Raw genomic sequence first — 23,559 nt, forward strand, 5'->3', positions numbered from 1 at the left:
GAACTCAGCCTCCTTCTATCTCATGGCTCTGGCCCCCCTTACCCCTCACATGTGACTTGCAAGATTGCGGTCTCACGTGTATCACACTGACAGTAGAAGAAAAAGCATGGAGGGATGCGCACAAGAGGTTTTTACAGGAGGCAGCACCAGCAGTGGCACGTATCACATTCTATTAGGGTCTGTGACTGCAAGGGTGACTGGGAAATGTAGTCTAGCTGTAGGCACAGGAAAAAGAGGATATAGGTCCAGTGAGCAGCCAACTTGACTCTGCCACATTTGTTAAGTAACTTGGCAAGGTCACATAGCTTGGAAATGTTAGTGAGCAGTGAGTGACTAGGGCCCTACATCCTGGGGGAAGAGAAGGCCCTTGGCTGGCTTGTCCGTCCCTTGGCATCTCATTGTGGACAAATCCAGTCAACAGGCAACTCACCTCTCAGCCCAGCCTAACTTGGCATGGAAGGTAAGTCCCAGCTGATGTTGAGAGCTTCCTGCTGTGTCATTTGTCATCACATTCATCAGAGTTAAGGATAGCCCAAATGGGATGATTTGAAAGGTAAATAGAGATGTTAATGTCATGTTGATGCGGAATATACCTAAGAGCACACTTTAAGTGAAGTGATCAGTGGCGTGACTGTCATAAAATGAAAAGTGCACACACCCACCATGTTGCGTTGTGCTGTATTGCATTCTGAAAAAAATAGTCACTTAGAGGGAAATAGGTATGAATTCTTATTGAGTTGATATTCTGCCTGTAATTTATCCAGAATAAATTCCACTTATACCTTACAGACTGTGTCTTATAGATAATACAGCAGAAAAGAGCATTTAGTTCTGATGCAAAATGGATAGGGTTTGCCTGAATATAATAATAATTTCTTACAAATTTTAAGAGAAGTGTATTTGAGCCCATCACTTCCCACCCTCCCACATTTGAACAGTAACAAACCACAGCCAGCTAAATATGTGTTAAATGAAGTGTAGCATTAGACTGGACAGTTTTGAGAACTGTGCAGTGCCAGAGAAGGTCATGGTAAGGTGCTTCTTATAGGAATATTTTGCACACACTGCGTATTTAATGCTGATGCCTCATTGCATCTCTGTTTCAATTTATTACATTACCTACCTGAGACAAATTTGAATAACTAGCTATTGCTCTTAGTCATTGCTGAGCTTAGCAGATACATAAAGAATAATCCCCAAGAGTATACACTGTTCCCCAGTGTAATTAGAAGAAAAACAGATGAGAGGCGAAGTTCTTCTATAAATGTCCCCCTCTCCAAGGAGTTGGACTACAGGGTAAGAGCATTACTAGTAAACAGAAGATGTCAGAATTGTGCTGCCAAACAATTTCCTGGATTCCCTGTACATAAATAGTTTCTGATTTGTCGGGGGGAGAAGAATGAAATGCATATTCTTTAAAATTGAGTTGGCCCCATATAGAAAATCTGAGTAAGACAACAGAAAAGGCAGTCCTTGCACCAGCTCAGAGAGGAGAACAATGGTCCTTCAAGTTACCACCAGTATCTTTGAGTTGCCTTTAAGTTACCACTTCAAATACATATCAGTTGCATCTTAAGCACAGATAAATCTTAAACCCATTCGGCTTAACAATGGGTATATGAATATCAATCACTGTCCTTTGTGAACACTCATTGCCACTCACTAGTCTAAAAGTAAGTTAATAAATTTCATTTTCATAGCAATCTGAGAAGTTAGTAGTATTATATTTTACAGGTAGGGAAATAGGCACAGAGACGCTAAGCAGGTTCTACACGATCATACAGCTTATAAAGTCAGTGGAAAAGCTGGGATTTGAACCCAGGCATTTGACTTCTGAGACCATGGTCATAATCACTTTTCTACATGGTCTTTTTAAAAGGAGTAAAGAATAAAATGTGGTTCCTATGACCAAGGAACTTAGAACAAGGGAAATGGGAAATAAATGAGTAACATCAAGTAACAGGTATCTTTTGGTGAATTATCCATCTTCTCTTGGCAGGGGCAGTTTCTTCCTTTGCAAGAGCTTCTGTCTCTATCCTACTTATGCTCTTGATTCCTTCTTCTCTGCTCCTCAGGAGGCAACCTAATCTAGTGGACCCCCTGCACCCACCTAACCCGATTACCTTGGTTACCTAGTCCCCTTTTCTTATCACAACATCAAACATCTAGTCTGGGCCTTGAGTGCATTATCTCATTTAATGATATAAATAGACTAGATCTCCCTACCATACCTTCCTACAGCTTTGCCATCCCCATTTCCTCTTTTACCACTAATATTGTCAAAACAGCAATCTGGAACAGTCAGCCACTATTTCCTCTGCACCTGCGCACTCCCTAAACATTTGTGCTCTGGATTCCACAATCACGCTCTTTTGGAATTACTTTCTTCTTTGAGGGCAGGGATGGCCTAATTAAAAATAAAATATCTGTAGCATTTTCTCAAAGCTTATTCTCCTTGACCTCTGTCCACATTCAGCCTCTTTTGGAAATTCTCTCGTGGCTTGCCTAGTTCCTGACATGCCTCACATACCTTTTTGAAGCTCTCTTCATTATCTCCTCTTTTTTTTTCCCTCGTGTTTGAGTGTAGGTTGAGGGCACTTTCTACATAGAGAGAATGGCTGTTCACTTGTTCAGGTGTAAACATTGGCAAGGAATGGAGACTGTGTTCTAGAAGTCCAGGAGTAGGACTGTGTGGCAATACTACAGGTTCACGGCAGCACCTGTGGCACATGGCAGCAGGAGCAGTAGCCAGAGCCAGCGTAGAGGCCTCTACATGCCAAGCATGAGCTTTCTGCACACACACCGAGTGTGCAATCAACTATGGGCAAATTGGTTCCAGAAACTGATATATAGGAATAAAACTTCTCTGTAGTAAAACAGTAGCTTGCATAACCATCCCCAAACAGTTATCCCTCCATTAGAGTTTGAGATGAAAATATCACAATAGAATGAAATCTCATGGTGCAACAAAGAGAATCTTTGCAATCTGGAATCCACAATTATATCTCATCTACATTATTCAAGCTACATTATAAAGATAGGCCTAGATAGTTCTTGCTCCTCTATTCTGACTTGATTTTTACTTTCCAGCATGTCACTTAATCCCAGCCTTCTCATGTGTATAAGAGAAAGACCTACCTTCCCTTGATAATTTCATGGATAGAATAAAAGGTATTTTAAGGTTCTTCTTTCAGTAGATGTGATTATGATCAGTCTTTATAGCATAAGTATAATACATATGACTAACTCCATTTTAAAGAGGAGATAAAAACACAAAATTATTTTCTGGCTTGGGACTCCTGTCTTTAAACAGAACACCGTTCATTTTTCCCCTGAAGTTTTTCTTTGGAGCTGTCTTCCTGCAGCTGTCTCTGTGTTGGTGCTTATATGAAAATAAATCAGAGTCCCGTTGCCTACTTTTTCCATTCTTGTCTGTTTGATACAGGCAGTGCTATCCAACAAAGGCAGCATTGATGCCCTCTTCAATGTGATCCCTCCAGTTTCACCTCTGGGGGCCTGCTTTGTTTTCAGTCCCAGAGAAGGCATCATCAAACCAAGCGGAGTCCAGGCTGTCCAGATCTCCTTCAGTTCTGCTATCCTAGGGCACTTTGAAGAAGAGTTCCTGGTCAATGTGAATGGGTCACCTGAGCCTGTGAAACTGACCATTAGGTAAGTTGCTTCTACAAGTAATATGGAAACTGAAGTTTTTACCTACTGCTTTCTTAAACTTCAAAACTAGATCGCTTCACACATTAATGGAGAATTACTAGGTTGACAGAATGTTTATTTTTTGTTAATAACACTATTGATACCTATATGAAAATAACAATATGACTCCCTACTGATTACTTTTTAACATCCAGGCACAAACATAAAATGTAAAAATAAAATCCTCTCATAAAATTATTTTAAAAACCAGAACTAGATCATGTCTTGAATATCCATATCTGTCTTTGTTGATATGAATACGTCAATATATAAGGGTGTTTTAAGTTTCTAGCAGTGTTTCTGTAGTGGACATGTATAACTTCTTGTAACACGGATGCAGTTGCCCTTTTGGAATCTAGTTTTTCTTTAAATTACAGCCTTATAAAATAAAGACTTAAATTAGTTTCTGCTTACTCTCTCTGTTTTAGTATGTTTAGGGAAAGTAAGTTACTAACGCCTGGATAAAATCATCTTCTATGACTAAGCTTTGGCTGTTACCCTATTAATAGTTTCTCTAAACTTTCATCTTTTGTTTTTCCCCATCTTTTGTTTTTATTTTAAGGAAATTATTTGAATGGTCTTATGCCTAATGCCGCCAGGAATTGTAAAAGTCTACTCACAGTATCAGTCAGTCAGCGCTAGACACTTGCAGCTTTGGTGCTAGACATCTTTTGATGCCTTCCCTGGCTGCTCTCTTTGTCGTCAGGCTTTAAGAAGTTTTCTGTGACCAGCCCCATTGGCAGACCTATAACTTTGGTTCCTGGTGCTTTAGAAGTTCATGTCTTCAGAATAGATTGCAGATTCCATTTGGATTCCTACAGCAGCAGGTTGTTAATTAGTCGATAGTCTCTCTTATTTTGGCTCAGTAGCCTAGCAGGGAGAAGGCAATGGCGCCCCACTCCAGTACTCTTGCCTGGAAAATCCCATGGATGGAGGAGCCTGGTAGGCTGCAGTCCATGGGGTCACTAAGAGTCGGACATGACTGAGTGACTTCACTTTCACTTTTCACTTTCATGCCTTGGAGAAGGAAATGGCAACCCACTCCAGTGTTCTTACCTGTAGAATCCCAGAGACAGGGGAACCTGGTGGGCTGCAGTCTATGGGGCTGCACAGAGTTGGACATGACTGAAGTGACTTAGCAGCAGCAGCAGCCTAGCAGGACCTCACTCCATCTACAGCTGAGGTATCTCCCTTGGGGTCTAGAGATGACATAGAAAAGAGACAGGCACATTTCTGAGGCTTGAATGATCCTAGAAAAACTTACTGATCTTAAGATATTTACTGAAAATGTAGAATCTTAAGATTGACTCGAAGGTGATTACCATTTCTTCTCAATTCTTTCACCTAACTATCTCTGTTATAGGGTGAATTACATTCTCTCAAAATTCATATGTTGAAGTCCTAACACCCAGTACTTTACGATGTGACTGCACTTGGAGATAAAACTTTTAAAGAACTAATTAAGGAAAAATGAGGTCATATGGCTGGGCCTTAATCTAATATGAATGATGTCCTTGTCAGAAGAGGACATTAGGACAGATACACAAATAGGAAAAGACTGTGGGAAGACACAGGAAGAAGGTACCCATTTGTGAGCGAAAGAGAAAGTTCCTCATAAGAAAGCAACCCTGCCAACGTGTTGATCTTGGACTTCCAGCCCACAGAACTATGAGGAAATAAATATAGACACACTTAACAACAGAGCACAAAAATACATGAAGCAGAAGCTTACATAATGGAAGAGAGAAAAGGTAACTGAACAGTAATAAATGGAGATGTCACTACCCTACTTTCAATAATGGATAGAACAGCTCGCCAGAATATCTTAATAGAAGAGTTGAATAATACCGTAAACCAACTAGACCTAACAGACACCTGTAGAACTCGCCACCCAACAGGTACACTTGGAGCGTTTTCCAGAACAGACCATGCATGAAGCCATAAAGCAACTCTCAATAAATTTTAAATAATTTGAGTCATGCAGAGTGTGTTCTTCAACTAGAAAGGAATAAAATGAAAAATCAAAAGTGGAAGAAAATGTAGAGAATTTACAAATATGTGGAAATTAAAAAACACTCCTAAATTACCAATAGGTCAAAGAAAGAAATTACAAAATACTTTGAGATAAATGAAAGCAGAACAGAGTAGCAAAACTTATGAGATGTGGTAAAAGTAGTGCTTTGAGGGAAATTGATAGCTGTGAGTGCCTGTATTTAAAAAGAAGAAAGATCTCAAATCAATAACCTAAATTTCTACCTTATAAAACTTGAAAAAGAAGAGCTAACTAAATCCAAAGCAAGCACAAGGAAGGAAATAATAAAGATTAGAGTGGAAATTAATGAAATAAAAAAGAAAAACAATAGAGAAAAAATAAAACTGAAAGTTGTTTTTGTTTAACATTGTATTGAAAGTTCTATCCAAGGCAATTAGGCAAGAAAAAGAAATAAAAGACTTTCAGATTGGAAAGGAAGAAGTAAAACTATCTCTCTTTGCAGATGATGTATTTTATATGTAGAATATTCTAAGGATTCCACCAAAAAGCTATAGAACTAGCAATTGAGTTCGGAAAAATTACACAATATAGGCTCATATACAAAAATCAATTGTATTTCTGGAGGTAGCAATGAAAATTCAAAAATGAAATTAAGAAAATTCCTCTTACAATAGTTAAAAGAATGATATCAGTTCAGTTCAGTTCAGTGCAGTCGCTCAGTCGTGTCCGACTCTTTGTGACCCCATGAATCGCAGCATGCCAGGCCACCCTGTCCATCACCAACTCCTGGAGTTTACCCAAACTCATGAGTCAGTGATGCTATCCAGCCATCTCATCCTCTGTCTCCCCTTCTCCTGCCCCCAATCCCTCCCAGCATCAGGGTCTTTTCCAATGAGTCAACTCTTTGCATGAGGTGGCCAAAGTACTGGAGTTTCAGCCTCAGAATCAGTCCTTCCAGTGAACACCCAGGACTTATCTCCTTTAGGATGGACTGGTTGGATCTCCTTGCAGTCCAAGGGGCTCTCAAGAGTCTTCTCCAACACCACAGTTCAAAAGCATCAATTCTTCGGCGCTCAGCCTTCTTCACAGTCCAACTCTCATATCCATACATGACCACTGGAAAAACCATAGCCTTGACTAGACGGACCTTAGTTGGCAAAGTAATGTCTCTGCTTTTGAATATGCTATCTAGGTTGGTCATAACTTTCCTTCCAAGGAGTAAGCATCTTTTAATTTCATGGCTGCAATCACCATGTGCAGTGATTTTGGAGCCCAAAAATATAAAGTCTGACACTGTTTCCTCTGTTTCCCCATCTATTTGCCATGAAGTGATGGGACTGGATGCCATGATCTTAGTTTTCTGAATGTTGAGCTTTAATCAAACTTTTTCACTCTCCTCTTTCACTTTCATCAAGAGGCTTTTGAGTTCCTCTTCACTTTCTGCCATAAGGGTGGTGTCATCTGCATACCTGAGGTGATTGATATTTCTCCCGGCAATCTTGATTCCAGCTTGTGCTTCATCCAGCCTGGCATTTCTCATGATGTACTCTGCATATAAGTTAAATAAGTAGGGTGACAATATACAGCCTTGATGTACTCCTTTTCCTATTCGGAACCAGTCTGTTGTTCCATGTCCAGTTCTAACTGTTGCTTCCTGACCTGCATATAGGTTTAGTTGGGAATAAATGTAACAAAAAAAAGTGTTAGACTTGCACATTGAAAACTACAAAACCTCATCAAAATGAATTTAAAAGAAGACCTAAATAAGTGACATAGATTAGAAGACTTAATATTAACCTAAGATGGCAAAATTTGACAAAGTGATGTATAGATTCAACGTGATTCTATCAAAATTCCAGCTGTCCTTTTTGCAGTAATTGATGAGCTGATATTAAAGTTTATATGGAAAGGCAAGAAATCCAGAATAGCCAAAATAATCTTTAAAAAACCCTAAATTTGGAGAACTTCTATATCCTATTTCAAAACATACTACAGTTTTGATGCAGTAATCAAGAATGTGTTATACTTGTATTAAGATAAACATGTAGATCAATGGCACAGAATTGAGATTCCAAAAATAAATTCATATGGTTATGGTCAGTTCATTTTTATCAAGAGTATCAAGAAAATTCAATGGGAAAAAGGGTAGTATTTTCAACAAATGATGCTAGAGCATCTGGATATCTACATTTAAAAGAATAAAACTCCATGGAACCCCCCTCCATCTCATACCATATACAGAATTAATATGGACTTCTCTGGTGGCTCAGACAGTAAAGAATCTGCCTGCAATGCAGGAGACCTGGGTTCAGTCCCTGGGTCAAGAAGATACCCTGGAGAAGGGAATGGCAACCCACCCCAGTATTCTTACTCAGATAATCCCATGGACAGAGGAGCCTGGCGGGGTATAGTCCGTGGGGTCACAAAAGAGTCAGACATGACTGAGCAACTAACACACACATAGACCAAAGACCTAAATGTAACAACTAAATTATAAAACTTTTAAAATAAAACATAGGTGCAAATATGCATGACTGGATTAGGCAAAGATTTCTTAAATATGACGCCTAAGTATAAGCAATCAAAGGAAAAGTAAGTAAATTAGACTTCATCAGAATTTAAAATTTTGTGCTTCAAAGGACAGTATTAAGAAAATGAAAAAAGCAAACTACAAAATGGGAAAAAATATTTGTAAGTCATATATCTGAAAAGAGGCATCTGCCTAAGATATATACAGAACACTAACACTCAATAACAAAAAGACAACCCAGTTAAAAATGGGCAACCCTCTGAGCAGACTTTTCTCTAAAAAACTAGTACCATAACTAATACCATATGAATAGACTCTCAGCATCATTAATCATCAAGGAGATGCAAATAGAAACCACATTGAGATACAACTTCGTACCTGTGTGGATGGCTATAACTTAAAAATAGAAAATAGCAAGTGTGGTAGAGAATGTAGAGAAATAAGAAGCCTCATACACTGATGGTGGGAATGTAAAATTTGCAGCCACTTTGGAACAGTCTGACAGATTTTCGAAGAGGTAGGCTTTGAATTACCTTATAATTTAGCAATCCATTCCTAGATACCTACCCAAGAAAAATGAAAATTGAAATCCACACAAAAACTTGCATGTGAATGTTTAACACTGCATTATTGTTAGTAGCCAAAAGGTGGAAATAATCCAGGTGTCTCCCAGCTGATGAATGGATAAATAAAACGTGGTCTATTCACACAATGGAATGTTATTGAGACCATAAAAAGAAATGAGAAAAGAAAGAAGGATGTACCTGCTGCAACATGGTACCTGTTAAATGGGTGATTTTATAGCATATGAATTATATTTGAATGAGGCTGTTATTTTTTTTTTTTATTTCCAAGAGCCTGTAATATTGAATAATAGTTCTGTCATTTCATGGGTGAGTTTTTTAAATCTCTCCTCTCTTCTCCTAAAGATCCCAAGCATGCACTGTGTAGTGTTGCATGTCACTAGGAGAAGGCGATGGCACCCCACTCCAGCACTCTCCTGGAGAATCCCATGGACGGAGGAGCCTGGTGGGCTGTAGTCCGTGGAGTCTCAAAGAGTCAGACACGACTGAGCGACTTCACTTTCACTTTTCACTTTCATGCATTGGAGAAGGAAATGGCAACCCACTCCAGTGTTCTTGCCTGGAGAATCCCAGGGACAGAGGAGCCTGGTGGGCTGCCGTCTATGGGGTCGCACAGAGTCGGACACGACTGAAGTGACTTAGCAGCAGCAGCAGCAGCAATGTCTGAATAGATCAGAATGTGCTTGGGTTTTCCACTGTGAATAACAGAGTTTAGAAATCTTCTAGGAACCTTCTCACAAGTAAGTTTGGGCTAGTTAATACTCCAGGTATTCTGTGAAGGTTAGGTCTCTTAAGTCTCTGGACCTTACCATTCATACCAGCTCCCACGCTTCTTTTTTTTTTTTTGCATGTTCACTCCTTGTTTCTTGCAAAGGAAAGGAAAATCTGACTGTGGAATGTTTATTTCATCCTAAAACTAATTACAAATTGCTAAGAGAAATATTCTTGTCTAAATTGCATTTGTCCAGAATTGTTCTAGCATGTCATACCACAAACAGTAATTTTGAAAACTTGGTAAATATCTGGTGTCACAGATAAATGTCTAATGATAAAGGTTGAAATATGTGTATAATTTATTATTCATTTTTGGTTCCACACAGTAATACTCATTTTACTTATGACTTTGCCAGGGATACTCTCTTGGGCCTTATAGCCCAGGAAGTCTCTATAAAGTTGACTTTGTGGATCTGAAATTTTATTTCTTATTCTTTTACCGTCAGGTAATCTTCTTTCCTCAATATCACATAATTTTTGCTGGTATACCTCGAAAGTTATCAAAACTATTGCTGAACTTTTTTCTATTTCTGTTTATTTCTCCAGCTGCATGACATAGTGCTTAAAGTGGTTGGATAAACAACACTGTAAAATTGGAGTGATTTTTTAAAATTACCTATAAGCAATTTTGTACTCTCCTATTTTTATGTATGTGACTTTATGAAGTTTAACTGTAGCATATTTTTCATTTAGTCTGTTTTACATCACATCATAATAATTCAATCACTCTATCTCTTAGTCTTTAAAATTCTAATCTTAAGAGACCACTGCATTGGTGTTGGGTACCATCTTGGCAGAGACTGTCCTAATATTCAGAATCCCTGTTTGAATGGATGTGACAGTGTCTAAGCCCAGTTGGTATTCAGCTGCCGTTCCCTTAGTTACATGTGCCTTTGAACAAATGCAATTTAACTCTGGTTTTTTTCTGCTTCACTGATTAAACGACTGCATTGTGCAATTTTGTGATCTTCTTTCCTATTTCTTTATGCTTTTGTGCACCGCAGACACTTTTGATCTATTTGTTACTTTGGCCTCCCAAAAACTTTTTTTACAAGTCAAGTATCTGATCTGTAGGCTCATTTGACTTCATTCTCAGCTGGATCCTAATTCCTCCTGAGTACCAGCGGCTCCTTTTGAAACCACTTTGGATTATTAACATGAAATAGAATAGATGGTCCTGGGAAAGGCTTTTAGAATCGAAACTTCCTGCACTGAGTCTTTGTTGTCATCTCTCCTCCCAGGCTTGCAGGAGCGTCTCAACATATTATAGTCAGATCTCTAGCAGCCGGAAGTATCACTGGGGCACCAAGTGCATTCAGCGTGGTATGACACACCTACATCACCAACATCTGGGTCTGGGTGGATTAGAAGACTCAGGCTTAGTGGGATTTCTGGTATTTGTGTGTCTCTAACTTTTGAAAGCCTGGCACACAAATGGGGAATTATTTCAGTTCTTACCTTTGGTCTAGAGATTTTAGGGACATGGACCATGGGAAAAGGCAAGAATAAGCAAATACCTGATATATTAGTTTTCTATTGCTGCTGTAACAAATTAACCACAAACTCAGTAGCTTAAAGCAATACACATATATTATTCTAAGTCCAACACAGGTCTTACTGAGCTAAAATCAAAGTATTTGCCAGGGCTGTGTTTGTTTATAGTAGCTCTTGGGGAGCATTCGTTTCCTAACCTTGTTCGGCTCCTTGATGCTGCCCAGTCTTTAGCTCATGGTCTCCCTCCTCCATCTTCAAACCTAGCAAAAGCTGGCCGGGTCCTTCTCACATTGCCTCGCTCCTGCCTTGTCTTCTGCCTCCATGTTCTGATTTTAAAGACCCCAGTGATTACATTGAACCCAACTAGATAATTCAGGCTAATGTGCATATCTTGCATGCATGCCTGCTAAGTCACTTATGTCGTGTCCAACTCTCTGCAACCCTATGGATTGTAGCCTTCCAGGCTCCTCAGTCCATGGGGTTCTCCATGCAAGAATACTGGAGTGGATTGCCATGCCCTCCTCCAGGGGATCTTCCTGACCTAGAGGCTGAACCCGCATCTCTTACATCTCTTGTATCTCTTACATTGGTAGGCAGGTTCTTTACCAGTAGCATCACCTGGTGAGCCCAGTTTCCTTATTTTAAGTTCAGTTAATTAGCAATTTCAATTCCTTCTGCTACCTTAATTACTCTTTGCCATATAACCTAGTGTATTCATAGATTTTGGGGGTTGTTAGCACATAGACATCTTTGGGGACCATTATACAATCTACCACACCTGAAGTCAGCTAGAAGCTATGGAATCTCTGTTATTTATTTTAAGCTAGAGCATCACTCCAAGATCTAAGAGCCTTACATGAGAGGGAAACAGAAAATCAATAGCTAAAGAGTCCCTGAAGCCCACCTATTCCCATCTTCTCTCTTCTGTGTTAGGAAAAAAACTGAGACCTGCAGAGGTAAAGTGGTTGACCAAGATCACAGCTAGTTGGTGGTAGGAACTGGGTTAAAACAGATTTATAAAAGTGTGGGCCAAGGAATGCTGGTATCATTGATAGTCCTTGATGTCTGTACCTGGATTAGACCTATAATTTTTTCTTGTCTGAGTTAATAACTTTTCATGTTGTGTATCTCATCCACGTTAACATTTTGTGCCATTAGTTCAGTGATGTGTCTTCTCTGCCTCATCACTGGTAGGAATATGGTGGTAAGTTAACCATAACATCATTTGCTAAAACCCAAAGGTTTGAGAGTTGTAAAGGAATTTTAAGCACCATTGTGATTGACCATCATCTCACAGTTTCTGTGAGTCCTAGATGCTGCTGTAATTGATTAAATGCCAAATTATGGTTTTCAGTGCTCACTCTCTCCCCCCTTCTTGATTGTTACCTTGAATTCACTGGGTTCTCTTTCCATTCCCTCAATGTATATTCTTACTTCCAGAGGCTGTGTCATTGGACCTACCTTCCATTTTAATGTTCCTGCTCTGCATTTTGGTGATGTTTCCTTTGGTGAGTACTTTTCCATTTTAAATTAGATATCGAGAAAAATTCCTTTTCCCTCTACGTGGGAGGGAGATTTACAAAGAATTTCTCTTACCATTTTGTGGGGGCTATATTCTAAGAGGTTCTAGAATTGTTCTTCCTCTCGAGCACTTTGGTGCCATTTCCTAGTTTTTAGGTGAACATTTTAGCCATGTGCTGGACACTGGTAGTTGTCAGGCCATGAGTGTCCACCCCACTTCCTGCAATAGAACAACAGAATGCTTTATGTTTCACTCCACTATCTGAACATTCTGAACACTCTTTTTATGCAGATTTTGACTTGCCACTTTGGCTACACAGCCTGTCAACAGAGATGCTCTCAAATTTAAAGTGAACTCTATGGTGGTTTAAGTCAGGTGTTTTATCACTTCAAATTGAAGACTCTTCTTTATTGTTGTATAGACTTTTTACTCACTTGCTTCCCTGACTCATTTTCTCCCATCTGAACTTCCCTAATAATACAAATGATAACAACAGTGGAAGCAAATTTACTTATTAATTGGTTCTTTCATGTATTCCAATTGCTTCTAAGTAATAATATGAAATATGACATTTAAACACTTTAGCAGTCCTAGGGGGAGGCTCTCTTTAAGGTCCCCATTTTAAACATAGAAGACCTGAGCACAGGAATAGTTAAATAACTCCCAAAGGTCACACAGCAGTAGCAGAATTAGTATTTCAATTGAGATCTATCTAAATCATATTTTGTCAACTTGGGTGTTGACAGTTGCACCTAGAGAAGCAAACATTGATTCCTAGGGGTTGAGAAAACTTAGATATAACAATGGTTTGTGTCCAAAGGTCCACCCTACCCAACAGAATCTTTTTCCTTGGTATTTATTTCTCTTGTTGGAGAGAATTGAGTCTAATTTAAATCATGTTTAATTAACTGATTTGATGATATAAAATTAGTTTATCACAAAGGTTCTTTTTAGGAGGTGATAATTTTTTTTTTAAATTGAGAAACCATAGTCTGAATCTTTATTCCTTAATTATTTCCATTTTGCTCTATTGGTTTCCATTTTGACTTTTAATTCTTTTACTTCATTTCAAGTTGGCCCATCTAACTTGGGGAAAAATAGTTCTTAAGAAAAATCGTAATGCCTTTATAATATGCTTTAACATGTGGGTGTTGTAAAAGTTTTTGAAAATTCAGAGCACATGTATTTATACAATGCTCCCACCCTGACCTATGTTATATTGGGTAAGCCACATACCGTAAGAAAGTTTACATAAATGAAGTTGAATGACTCTTCATGTAGCATGTGAAAATGGCTAGACAGATGTTTACAAATCTGTAGGGCATATTTGAATGATAGACTCCTTTGAAGGAAAATAAAAGTGACCTACAACTTGAAGGGTAACCGTGAAGGGTAACTGACAGAGGCACAATAAGAGGCAATACAGAAGCAAGACCCTTGCGATGTGAGAGGCTAGACGATGCTACAGACCCAAGGCTGCCCAAGTCTGAGATCTGAGAACTTTCTCTCCTGGGTCCACCTTCGAAACCCAAGTTGCCTTTTCTTTGAGTTTGGAGACGAATTCCTTAATCTTCTCTCTGTTATGACAAGAAAGGTTAACAGTAGCATACTCTTTTTTCTTGCCAACGGGAAATCTAAGGCTGTTTGATTTTCATAACACTTGGGTCAGTGAATTTAAGCTACTTTTCTGTGCTTCTGGATTCTGCACTGTAATGACCAAAGTTAGGAACAGTTTTGTAACAATCTTTCAAAATTATCTTGTGATAATATTTTCAAATTCCAGAATTGGAACTAGAGTCTTCATGACTCCAATATCAGGTATCATGTATTTCTCCAGGTAGATTGGCCTCCTACCACAAGGAAACATGGTTCATTGGAGAATTATTTATTTGAAGCTCTCTAATTATTACCCCACCTATGCAGGTAGGGCTTTGATGAGAGAGATAAAATAAAGCATGTTACTGGCTCAGGGATGAAAGACTAATCGAGGTGTACATTGGTAGTTCCAGATGCAAGAGAGAAAAGAACTGTTACAGAAGCCAGCCAGACATTGGAGGACTTCTTAAATTATTTCAGGATGACAGATATATTGTGTGGAGTTAAGCATGGTCTGCAGGGATTGTAGTAGGGCTGGGTAGTACATTAGGGTAACTGAAGTTGATAATATCATCCCCTTATGGGCACTAAGGCCCATTCTTGAAGAGGCATCAGTTACGGACTAGTGGTGGAGACATGGCGTTTACTGGTTACAGATAAAGATCTAGATTTGGCATCACAGGGTCTGCTGGTACTGATGATATTAGGACAGTGTAATTACCATAAAGTAGGTAAGAGGTAATAGTACTATTGGTTGGCATCTAAAATATTTAAAGTATGGCTATAGCAAGGAGAGATAAGAAAGCCTTCCTCAGTGATCAGTGCAAAGAAATAGAGGAAAACAATAGAATGGGAAAGACTAGAGCTCTCTTGAAGAAAGTTAGAGATACCAAGGGAACGTTTCATGCAAAGATGGGCTCAGTAAAAGACAGGAATGGTATGGACCTAACAGAAACAGAAGATCTTAAGAAGAGATGGCAAGAATACACAGAAGAACTGTACAAAAAAGATCTTCATGACCCAGATAATCATGATGGTGTGATCACTCACCTAGAGCCAGACATCCTGGCATGTGAAGTCAAGTGGGCCTTGGAAAGCATCACTACGAACAAAGCTAGTGGAGGGGATGAATTCCAGTTGAGTGATTTCAAATCCTAAAAGATGATGCTGTGAAAGTGCTGCACTCAATATGCCAGCAAATTTGGAAAAGTCAGCAGTGGCCACAAGACTGGAAAAGATCAGTCTTCATTCCAATCCCAAAGAAAGGCAATGCCAAAGAATGTTCAAACTACTGCACAGTTGCACTCATCTCACATGTTAGTAAAGTAATGCTCAAAATTCTCCAAGCCAGGCTTCAACAGTACATGAACCGTCAACTTCCAGATGTTCAAGCTGGCTTTAGAAAAGGCAGAAGAACCAGAGATCAAATTGCCAATATCTGCTGGATCATCGAAAAAGCAAAAGAGTTCCAAAAGAACATCTATTTCTGCTTTATTGACTATGCCAAAGCCTTTGACTGTGTGGATCACAACAAACTGTGGAAAATTCTGAAAGAGATGGGAGTACCAGACCACCTGACCTGCCTCTTGAGAAGTCTGTGTGCAAGTCAAGAAGCAACAGTTAGAACTGGATATGGAAACAACAGACTGGTTCCAAATAGGAAAAGGAGTATGTTAAGGCTGTATATTGTCACCCTGCTTATTTAACTTCTATGCAGAGTACATCATGTGAAATGCCAGGCAGGATGAAGCACAAGCTGGAATCAAGATTGCTAGGAGAAATATCAATAACCTCAGATATGCAGATGACCCCACCCTTACAGCAGAAAGAGAAAAAGAACTAAAGAGCCTCTTGATGAAAGTGAAAGAGGAGAGTGAAAACGTTGCTTAAAGCTCAACATTCAGAAAACTAAGATCATGGCATCTGGTCCCATCACTTCATGGGAAATAGATGGGGAAACAGTGGAAACAGTGTTAGACTTTATTTTTGGGGGCTCCAAAATCACTGCAGATGGTGACTGCAGCCATGAAATTAAAAGACGCTCCTTGGAAAAAAGCTATGACCAAATTAGATAGCATATTAAAAAGCAGAGATATTATTTTGCTGTAATGTCCATCTAGTCACAAGGGTATGGTTTTTCCAGTAATCATATATGGATGTGAGAGTTGGACTATAAAGAAAGCTGAGAACTGAAGAATTGATACTTTTGAACTGTGGTGTTGGAGAAGACTCTTGAGAGCCCCTTGGACTGCAATGAGATCTAACCAGTCCAGCCTAAAGATCAGTCCTGAGTGTTCTTTGGAAGGACTGATGTTGAAGCTGAAACTCCAATACTTTGTTCACCTGATGCGAAGAGCTGACTCATTGGAAAAGACCCTGGTGCTGGGAAAGACTGAAGGCGGGAGAAGGCAACGACAGAGGATGAGATGATTGGATGGCATTGCCTACTCAATGGAGATGAGTTTGGGTAAACTGGGAGTTGGTGATGGACAGGGAGGCCTGGCATGCTGCAGTCCATGGAGTTGCAAAGAGTCCGACATGACTGAGCGACTGAACTGAACTGCTGGAGATTGTGATGGTAGGATTGGATGCTGGATGGCATATCTAATAATTAATTAGTTTGACAAACACTACAGTATTGAGAGAGTTAAATCATAGAATTTGGGTAGTGACTGTCCCTGAAGGAACACTGGGGCATTGATAACTCCTCAGATTGATCAAGGAATGAAATGGACCAAATCATCAGTGGTATGCCAGGCGATAGAGCAAATGGGGCAGGACAAGTATGTGCAAAGTCACTATTTTTCAGGAGGTACAAGAACTTGCTGAATGAGAATAAGAAATTTGGAAGGCTCTGGGTTCTCAGTGGACTTGACCATTAGATAATTTAGACAGAGAAGTTAGGGTTTGAGGGCAGAGTTGTTGGGATAAATACATATAAGCATCAAAGAATACACATGGCCTAGTATGAACTAGCAGTATTTTACTCAAGGAGAAGTGTTTAAGTTAACTTTAGGAAGGTGTAAAGTAGAGCATTATGGGCAAAGCTTAATTGTCGTGATCATAGGAAGTTCTTAGAAAGATTGGCAGAAGAGATTATAGTAGGCATAAGCAAAGCCTAGATTTGAGTAAGGGATCATTAGCAGTAAAGGGAAACACAACGGCAGATATCAGAAGGATTAAGGATTAATATGATCTTAAGGTAGCAATAGAGAATAATATGGCAGAATGATAAGAACGAAAGTATACAAGGTAAAGTGTAAAACTCAGTAATACCAGGTATGTTGCAAAATCTTGTTCTGTCACTCACGAGCAGAATCTTTCAACTTCATGTAGAGTCTGCTGCTTCTGAGGATCTTAGAATAGCAATCTATTGCTGAAGGTCACTGATTTCTGAAAGTTTATTTTAGCAGATTTCCACTTATGATCTCCAGCTGTCAGAACTGAAAATTTTCCTTTTGCAGCCTTGTGATCTTTTGCCCCTAGTTTCCTTAAGTTTCTTCTTTGGGGCTTTCTATGTCAGATGAAAATGCACATCTTGAATGAGAATCAAACCTCCTAAGACTTCAATCTTTTAAATCATTATTTAAGTACTGGGAGAGATATGAAGGTGTCTCTTTGAGTCTTTGAGGCATTCTGGCCAAGTGTGTTGTTAATTATTTGAAGAAAAGGCACATAGATGTTGATTTTTTAAAATGTATTAGATGTAAAGTACTTGCATTCAGATGGACAATAGAATAGTAATTCAGATTTGATACAGCCAGAAACCTAGGAATAACTTTTATATTAATGAATGTTTGATCTTTAATAAAGCAATATCCTCTTTTGGGGGGCTTCTACACAAGCAATACAGGTTATTACAAGTAGTTGTACAAGGAATTGTTCTAGCTAGAAGGTTTTAATTGACTTTATTCTCAGAAAAACTTACAGATTCAGGAACATAGTCTGGGCAGTGGTTTGGAAAGATACATGCGAACCTTTATAGGATCCACTTCCAAATTACACCATACATTTGAAGAGTGTTTATCCTATAAATGATAAGGTAAAATAAGGAAGAATCTGTAGTTTTAAGAGTCATTTTGAAAAAGTTCAGAGAAGTCAGATGAAGCAATTATATGATTGTGAAAATGACTTTCTAGCAGTATCTCTGGAATTTCCAAGAATAATCTTTCAAGTACCCTTAATCACACAATTCTTCCATAAAATGTCTCTTCCAAGGAGGTGCGAAATTATAAGGGAGACGTGGATGTGCTTCCTCCAGTAGTCCTAATGTGTAGACAAAGGCTTGGACAGGGAGAAGTAGATCAGTTCAAAATATCCCCAGCAGTACTGCAGCAGTTACTCCAGGAGACCAGTTGTATTTTATCACAGTAGGTTTCAACATAGAAAGAGAAGTGTTTACATCCCGTAGAAATATGCATGTTTATTCTCTTGTGGTTTTAGATCATTCTTGTTCTGAAAATGGTAGCAGATACAATGACCACCCAGGGAATCCAAAATCAGAGTTTGGTTTATTGCTTACCAGGCAAGGAGGAGCCACAGCTCTTAGGGAAGGAGCACGAGTCTCCCTGAACTGAATGTAGGAGGGCTAGAAATAACACTGAAAAGCAGTTTCGTCTCAGGGAGGTGAAAGCTTTGGCCAGCTCAAAAGCAGACCGTAAAGTCTCTCTCAGGAGAGGCTATTATTCGATTTTGTGTCATCCACCCTAAGAGCAAGAGCCTCAGACAAGTCTAGGATGAATTATATAATGTGTTGGCAGGCTGTGGGTCACACAGCAAGCAAAACTGCGTGGGCTTCTCCTTTCACACACCAGCAGATACAAAGAGCAAATAGACTGCTATTCTTTGGGGGAAATTGTATTTCTATGTAAAAATCAAATGCACAATGTGCTTCTAGAAGATTACTCAACGAACTGATTATAGAGACTGCCTCTGGAGAGGGGTCTGGATGATGACAGAGTGGTTTGTTTAATGTCTATTGTTGTTACATAGTACGTACATAATAAGTCCTCATTGAATGAATGAGTGAAATGTATTTATTGGTTGTGCAATTGAAAATAATACTGGGAAGAGTTGGAAATAAATAGCAGTGGTGAACTGCCTGTCCAATTCATTTAAGAGGTTTGGCACTGAGAGGGGAGGTTGAAGTTAAAGGGAAGCTATCATAGGGCATTTATTTCTCACCTTATATTTTGTTTTCCAGGGTTTCCTCATACCTTGATATGTTCCCTCAATAATACCTCCTTGGTCCCCATGACCTTCAAACTGCGTGTCCCTGGGGATGGCGTTGGCCAGCAAAGCATTTTAAGTTGTGAGCAGTATTCAGACAACCAAAAACCATTTTGGAACAAGGATGAATTACCTGTAATAAGACCAAAAGAATTCACCATAACCCCCAGCTGCGGCACCATTCGCTCCCAGGGATTTGCTGCTATCAGGGTAAAGTGCTCAGCCTTCCAGCTCATGTAGTCATACAGCTGAACTGTCAAATAGATACTGAGACCACATCTAGCGTTTGCTTTATATCCCCAGTGTCAATGAGAGGGAGTGCCTCTAATTCACATGGAAAAGTGGGTCTATTTCTACAAGGAAGTAAACTACTGTGGCAAAAGAAACCAGATACAAATAGATTGGGCCAAAGAACTGACACTGCTTCAGGAGGTTTCCATCAGTCTGAATGCATTGCCTGTGTCAGAGCAGTGGATTTTAGCAATTTCTGCTGAAATCACTGCTCTGTGCCTAATAATTCACTCATCAATACTAATATAAAAATATTTAAGGGCTCATTGACAATCAGGTCCTCCATTAGACTCAAATCATTTATGCTAGTAAGTATCCAGGTTTATGCCCCAGATGATATCCAGTTTATTCAAATTTTTAACCTGAATCTGAGCTTCCTGGTGAATGTGGACGTGATGTTCCCAGCAGTGCTTTAAGGTCCACAGTGTGATGCTTGGCTTATGGCCTCAGTGCCAGCAGCAGAATTGTTCCAAAGCTAACTGAGAAAGGTTCTCGCTGTTTCCCATCACTTACTTTTGCTTCTTGAAGCAGTTAGGTCTAGCAACACTGAAGGCTGCTGAATTTAAATGAGTTTTTCTTTTCTGGAAAAGAAAAAAAAATGACTTCATAGCTAAGGTGATAATATTCTCTTTAGTCATTATCTTTCAATATTTAATTCAGCTGTGAGTTTTACCCCCCCCCCCAAATTTGCTTTAAATGCTTCATAATATCTCACCATGAATTTATTCATCCTAAATCTATTCTAGGAGGTTTCAGCTTTTCTAAGGGCTTCTTCAGGGATACAGTGAGGTTTGATATCACATATTGTTGTAACTTCCCATTTGGGCTCCTATTACAAAATACCAGAGACAGGGTGGCTTATAAACATCAGAAATTTATTCTTAAAATCTGGAGGCTGGAAGTCTGAGGTCAGAGTACCAGCATGGTAGGGTTCTGGTGAAGGCCATTTTTCAGATTTCACACTGCTGATGTCTCCTGTACCCTCACCTGGTGAAGGGACGAGGGAGCTCTCTGGGGTCCCTTAGAGGGGCACTCATCCTGCTCAAGAGGGCTCCACCCTCATGACCTCATAACCTCCTAATAATCAGCATGTTGAGAAAGGATTTCAGCGTATACATTTGGGGGGGGGAGGTGGGGAGATCAGCATTCAGATCAGAGCAGTTGCTAATTGTGACTTGCCCAAGGAGAGGTGCAGCTGTAATGAATGAATTTTTTTTTACAGAGTAGTGCTTAGCCTACATATTACCTGCCATTCCCCGCCTTTTGTGGATCTTCTCCCGTGTAGTTCAGGAAGATTCTAGAAGACAGCATCTATCCAGCAGGTTTCTGCCAGAACCACTTCCTCTAACCAGAGCTCAGAGACAAAAGTCAGGGTTAGAGCCAGTCCAGGAATCTGGACGCTGTAGTGGCTGCTTCTCTCCAAAGCTGCCAAGTTTTCCTTCCAAATCAGCAACTCCCTCTTTGCTTTTTTTTTTCCTTTGTATTTCAGAAAGCTTTCTCCAAGCCTCAGTTTTCCCACCTGATCTGCACTTTAATCACGTCTGTCTGGATTCAAATTTGCATCCAACAATTCCCTTTCCAACTGAAAAAATTTTAATTAGTACCTGATGCATAATTTATAGATAGAAGAGCCATAACCTATGCCAGAAGCTGTTTCTACACTTACAAGTATCCCTTCCAATACAAGTCATTTAAAGCAATTAAAAATTGTGACAAGGCTTCAAAAGCCTAAATGTCGAGTTTCACAACAATAAATACAAATATAGGGTAAAATATATTGGTCAGATACTGTCCTTGGATTAACCTTTCTTCAGAGTTTCCTATTTTCTGCTCTAATAGTGAATACAGGAGGTGGGGAGGAACGACAAGGTTTTGGTTAAAAAAAAAAAGACTAGTTTATTTCTCATACCATTTCTATCACTGACTTGGTTATATTCATTTATTTTGCCATAAGTGAAATCTAACTGTAGTGTTTTATTGGTGTACTGAATTTTCAGAATTTATATAGCCCAGAGGCATAGGGAACACTTTAAATTGCAGTAATTAAAGTTTGATGTTGATGTCCTTCAGGGCCTGGTTTTCCCTCATACCAGATCTGTGGCTCCTTTGATAGTACCCCCTCAGAATTCAGCAGACCTATTATACCAAAAGCCATTTGTTAGACTCTAACCTGGCCTTTGAAACAACTCAGCATGCCCTGACCCTGAAACGGAACCTGTTTAACTAATAATGTTAAATGCCATACATCCTCTAATAAAGTACTTAGAAACTACACTCATCTGTGTGGTCCTCTCCTGGCCCCCTTCTCCCCTGTGCAGGGGGAGAGCTGGCCTTTTAGAAGAGCAGCTTTTTACCTTTTTCTTTCCAGGTGACCTTATGTTCCAACACTGTGCAGAAATACGAGCTGGCCCTGGTGGTAGATGTGGAGGGCATCGGGGAGGAAGTGCTGGCGCTCCTAATTACAGCAAGGTATCACGCTTGCCTGCTCTCTCTTTCCCAGTCTCCCCTAAGCCACCAGCAGTGGGCTGGCCCTCGGGAAGGAAGGCAGCACAGGGGCAAACATCCAGTTCACTGCCTCTCCTGAGAAAGGAAGAAGAATCTGATATTGGAGTGACAAGTTTTATATGAGAAAACGCACCATTGGTGGAGATATGAGGAGGGATGTGTATGTTAGGTGTTAAGTATAATAGTGCTCTTTAATGGGCCTGATTTTCCGTGTATATACTTGACAGGGTTTTATCAGCAAGAGATGAGCAGTTGCTGGTTTTTATTTTTATCTTTCAAGATAGTACTCCAGAGTTCTGCAGCAGAAAGAGTGGTGCTCATAGCCCTGCTCCAGGACATTGTCAGTAAGACTTAAAGGCAGGCTGCAAGTGGCCCCCCAAAACGTCCGGAGTCAGGTTAAGATCCTGGCTCTGACATTTGTTGACTGTGTCTCCTTCACCAAATTTACAGCCTTTCTCAGCGTAGTGTGTCACCTACTGATGCTGACCATGGTCCTAAATAAAATCATGGGCCATGCTCTTGCCAAAGTAAACAAGTGTCCAGGTCTGGGGCCTGAGAGTGTGTATGAAAATACCATCTGAAGGAAACAGGCAGTGTTCCAGCACCTAGAATGTAGGACCTTCATGAATCTTAGGAAGATGCACCTCAAAGAAGGTACAGGTATGCTGGTTGGTGGGGTCATCATAACCAGCACCATTTCCTCTGTCTTGGGCTTGAGTGAAGTCAGGGGGCAGCCCTAAAATAACTTGAAGGTCAAGTTCATGCCACAATGTGCTTAATATTCCCTCCAGAGACTTCACTAATCATTTGTTCAAGAACAGTGGAAAAACTCTTTTTTGTTTGGTCTTCTCTATCCCAAAGCTTGACCTTTTGTCTAGGCTTGCATTTCTTTTCTATTTTTCTTTTATTCTGATACTTTCCGATGCCTTTTCCCTGCCGCTCTAAGTAGAAAATCCTGAATTTTAAAAAGGTGGGGGATGGGTTCTAGGAGGCTATCAGTTTTCTAGCATGTATACTCTGTGACCAAATCAAATGCTATGAGTCCTGTCAGCCCCAGATGTTTCAGGTAGTAAAGGATAAGCTTTACCAAAATCACTGGGTCAACTGACAACTTCCTGTGCATCCCCAGGAAGAGCTGATGCTATGTCAGTCCCTCGAATTATCTTCTTTCTACCTATGAGCAAAAATGGGACTCTGGAAGGGAGAGTAGCTGGCTCCAGGTTGCGCTTGGTGAGGTCAGTATCTGAACCTGGCTCTGACTGATTACACGCCGGCACTCCTCGCCATGACACTATGTTGTGAAAGTGCAGCAGGGCAGGGCAGACCCGGGGAC

The 23,559-nt window shown here is 39.8% G+C and overlaps 1 protein-coding gene across 1 annotated transcript in view; it reads left to right on the forward strand.

Annotated features, from left to right (window-relative positions):
• The window catches only part of HYDIN (HYDIN axonemal central pair apparatus protein), a 317,377-nt gene that overhangs the window by 104,729 nt on the left and 189,089 nt on the right, over positions 1-23,559 (forward strand). Inside the window, 4 exon segments of the mRNA XM_052656756.1 lie at positions 3,446-3,669; positions 12,524-12,591; positions 19,405-19,640; positions 22,090-22,190. Coding sequence (XP_052512716.1) covers positions 3,446-3,669; positions 12,524-12,591; positions 19,405-19,640; positions 22,090-22,190 — 629 coding nt within the window.

Source organism: Budorcas taxicolor, chromosome 18 (assembly GCF_023091745.1).
Source record: "Budorcas taxicolor isolate Tak-1 chromosome 18, Takin1.1, whole genome shotgun sequence".
Taxonomy (NCBI): Eukaryota; Metazoa; Chordata; class Mammalia; order Artiodactyla; family Bovidae; genus Budorcas; species Budorcas taxicolor.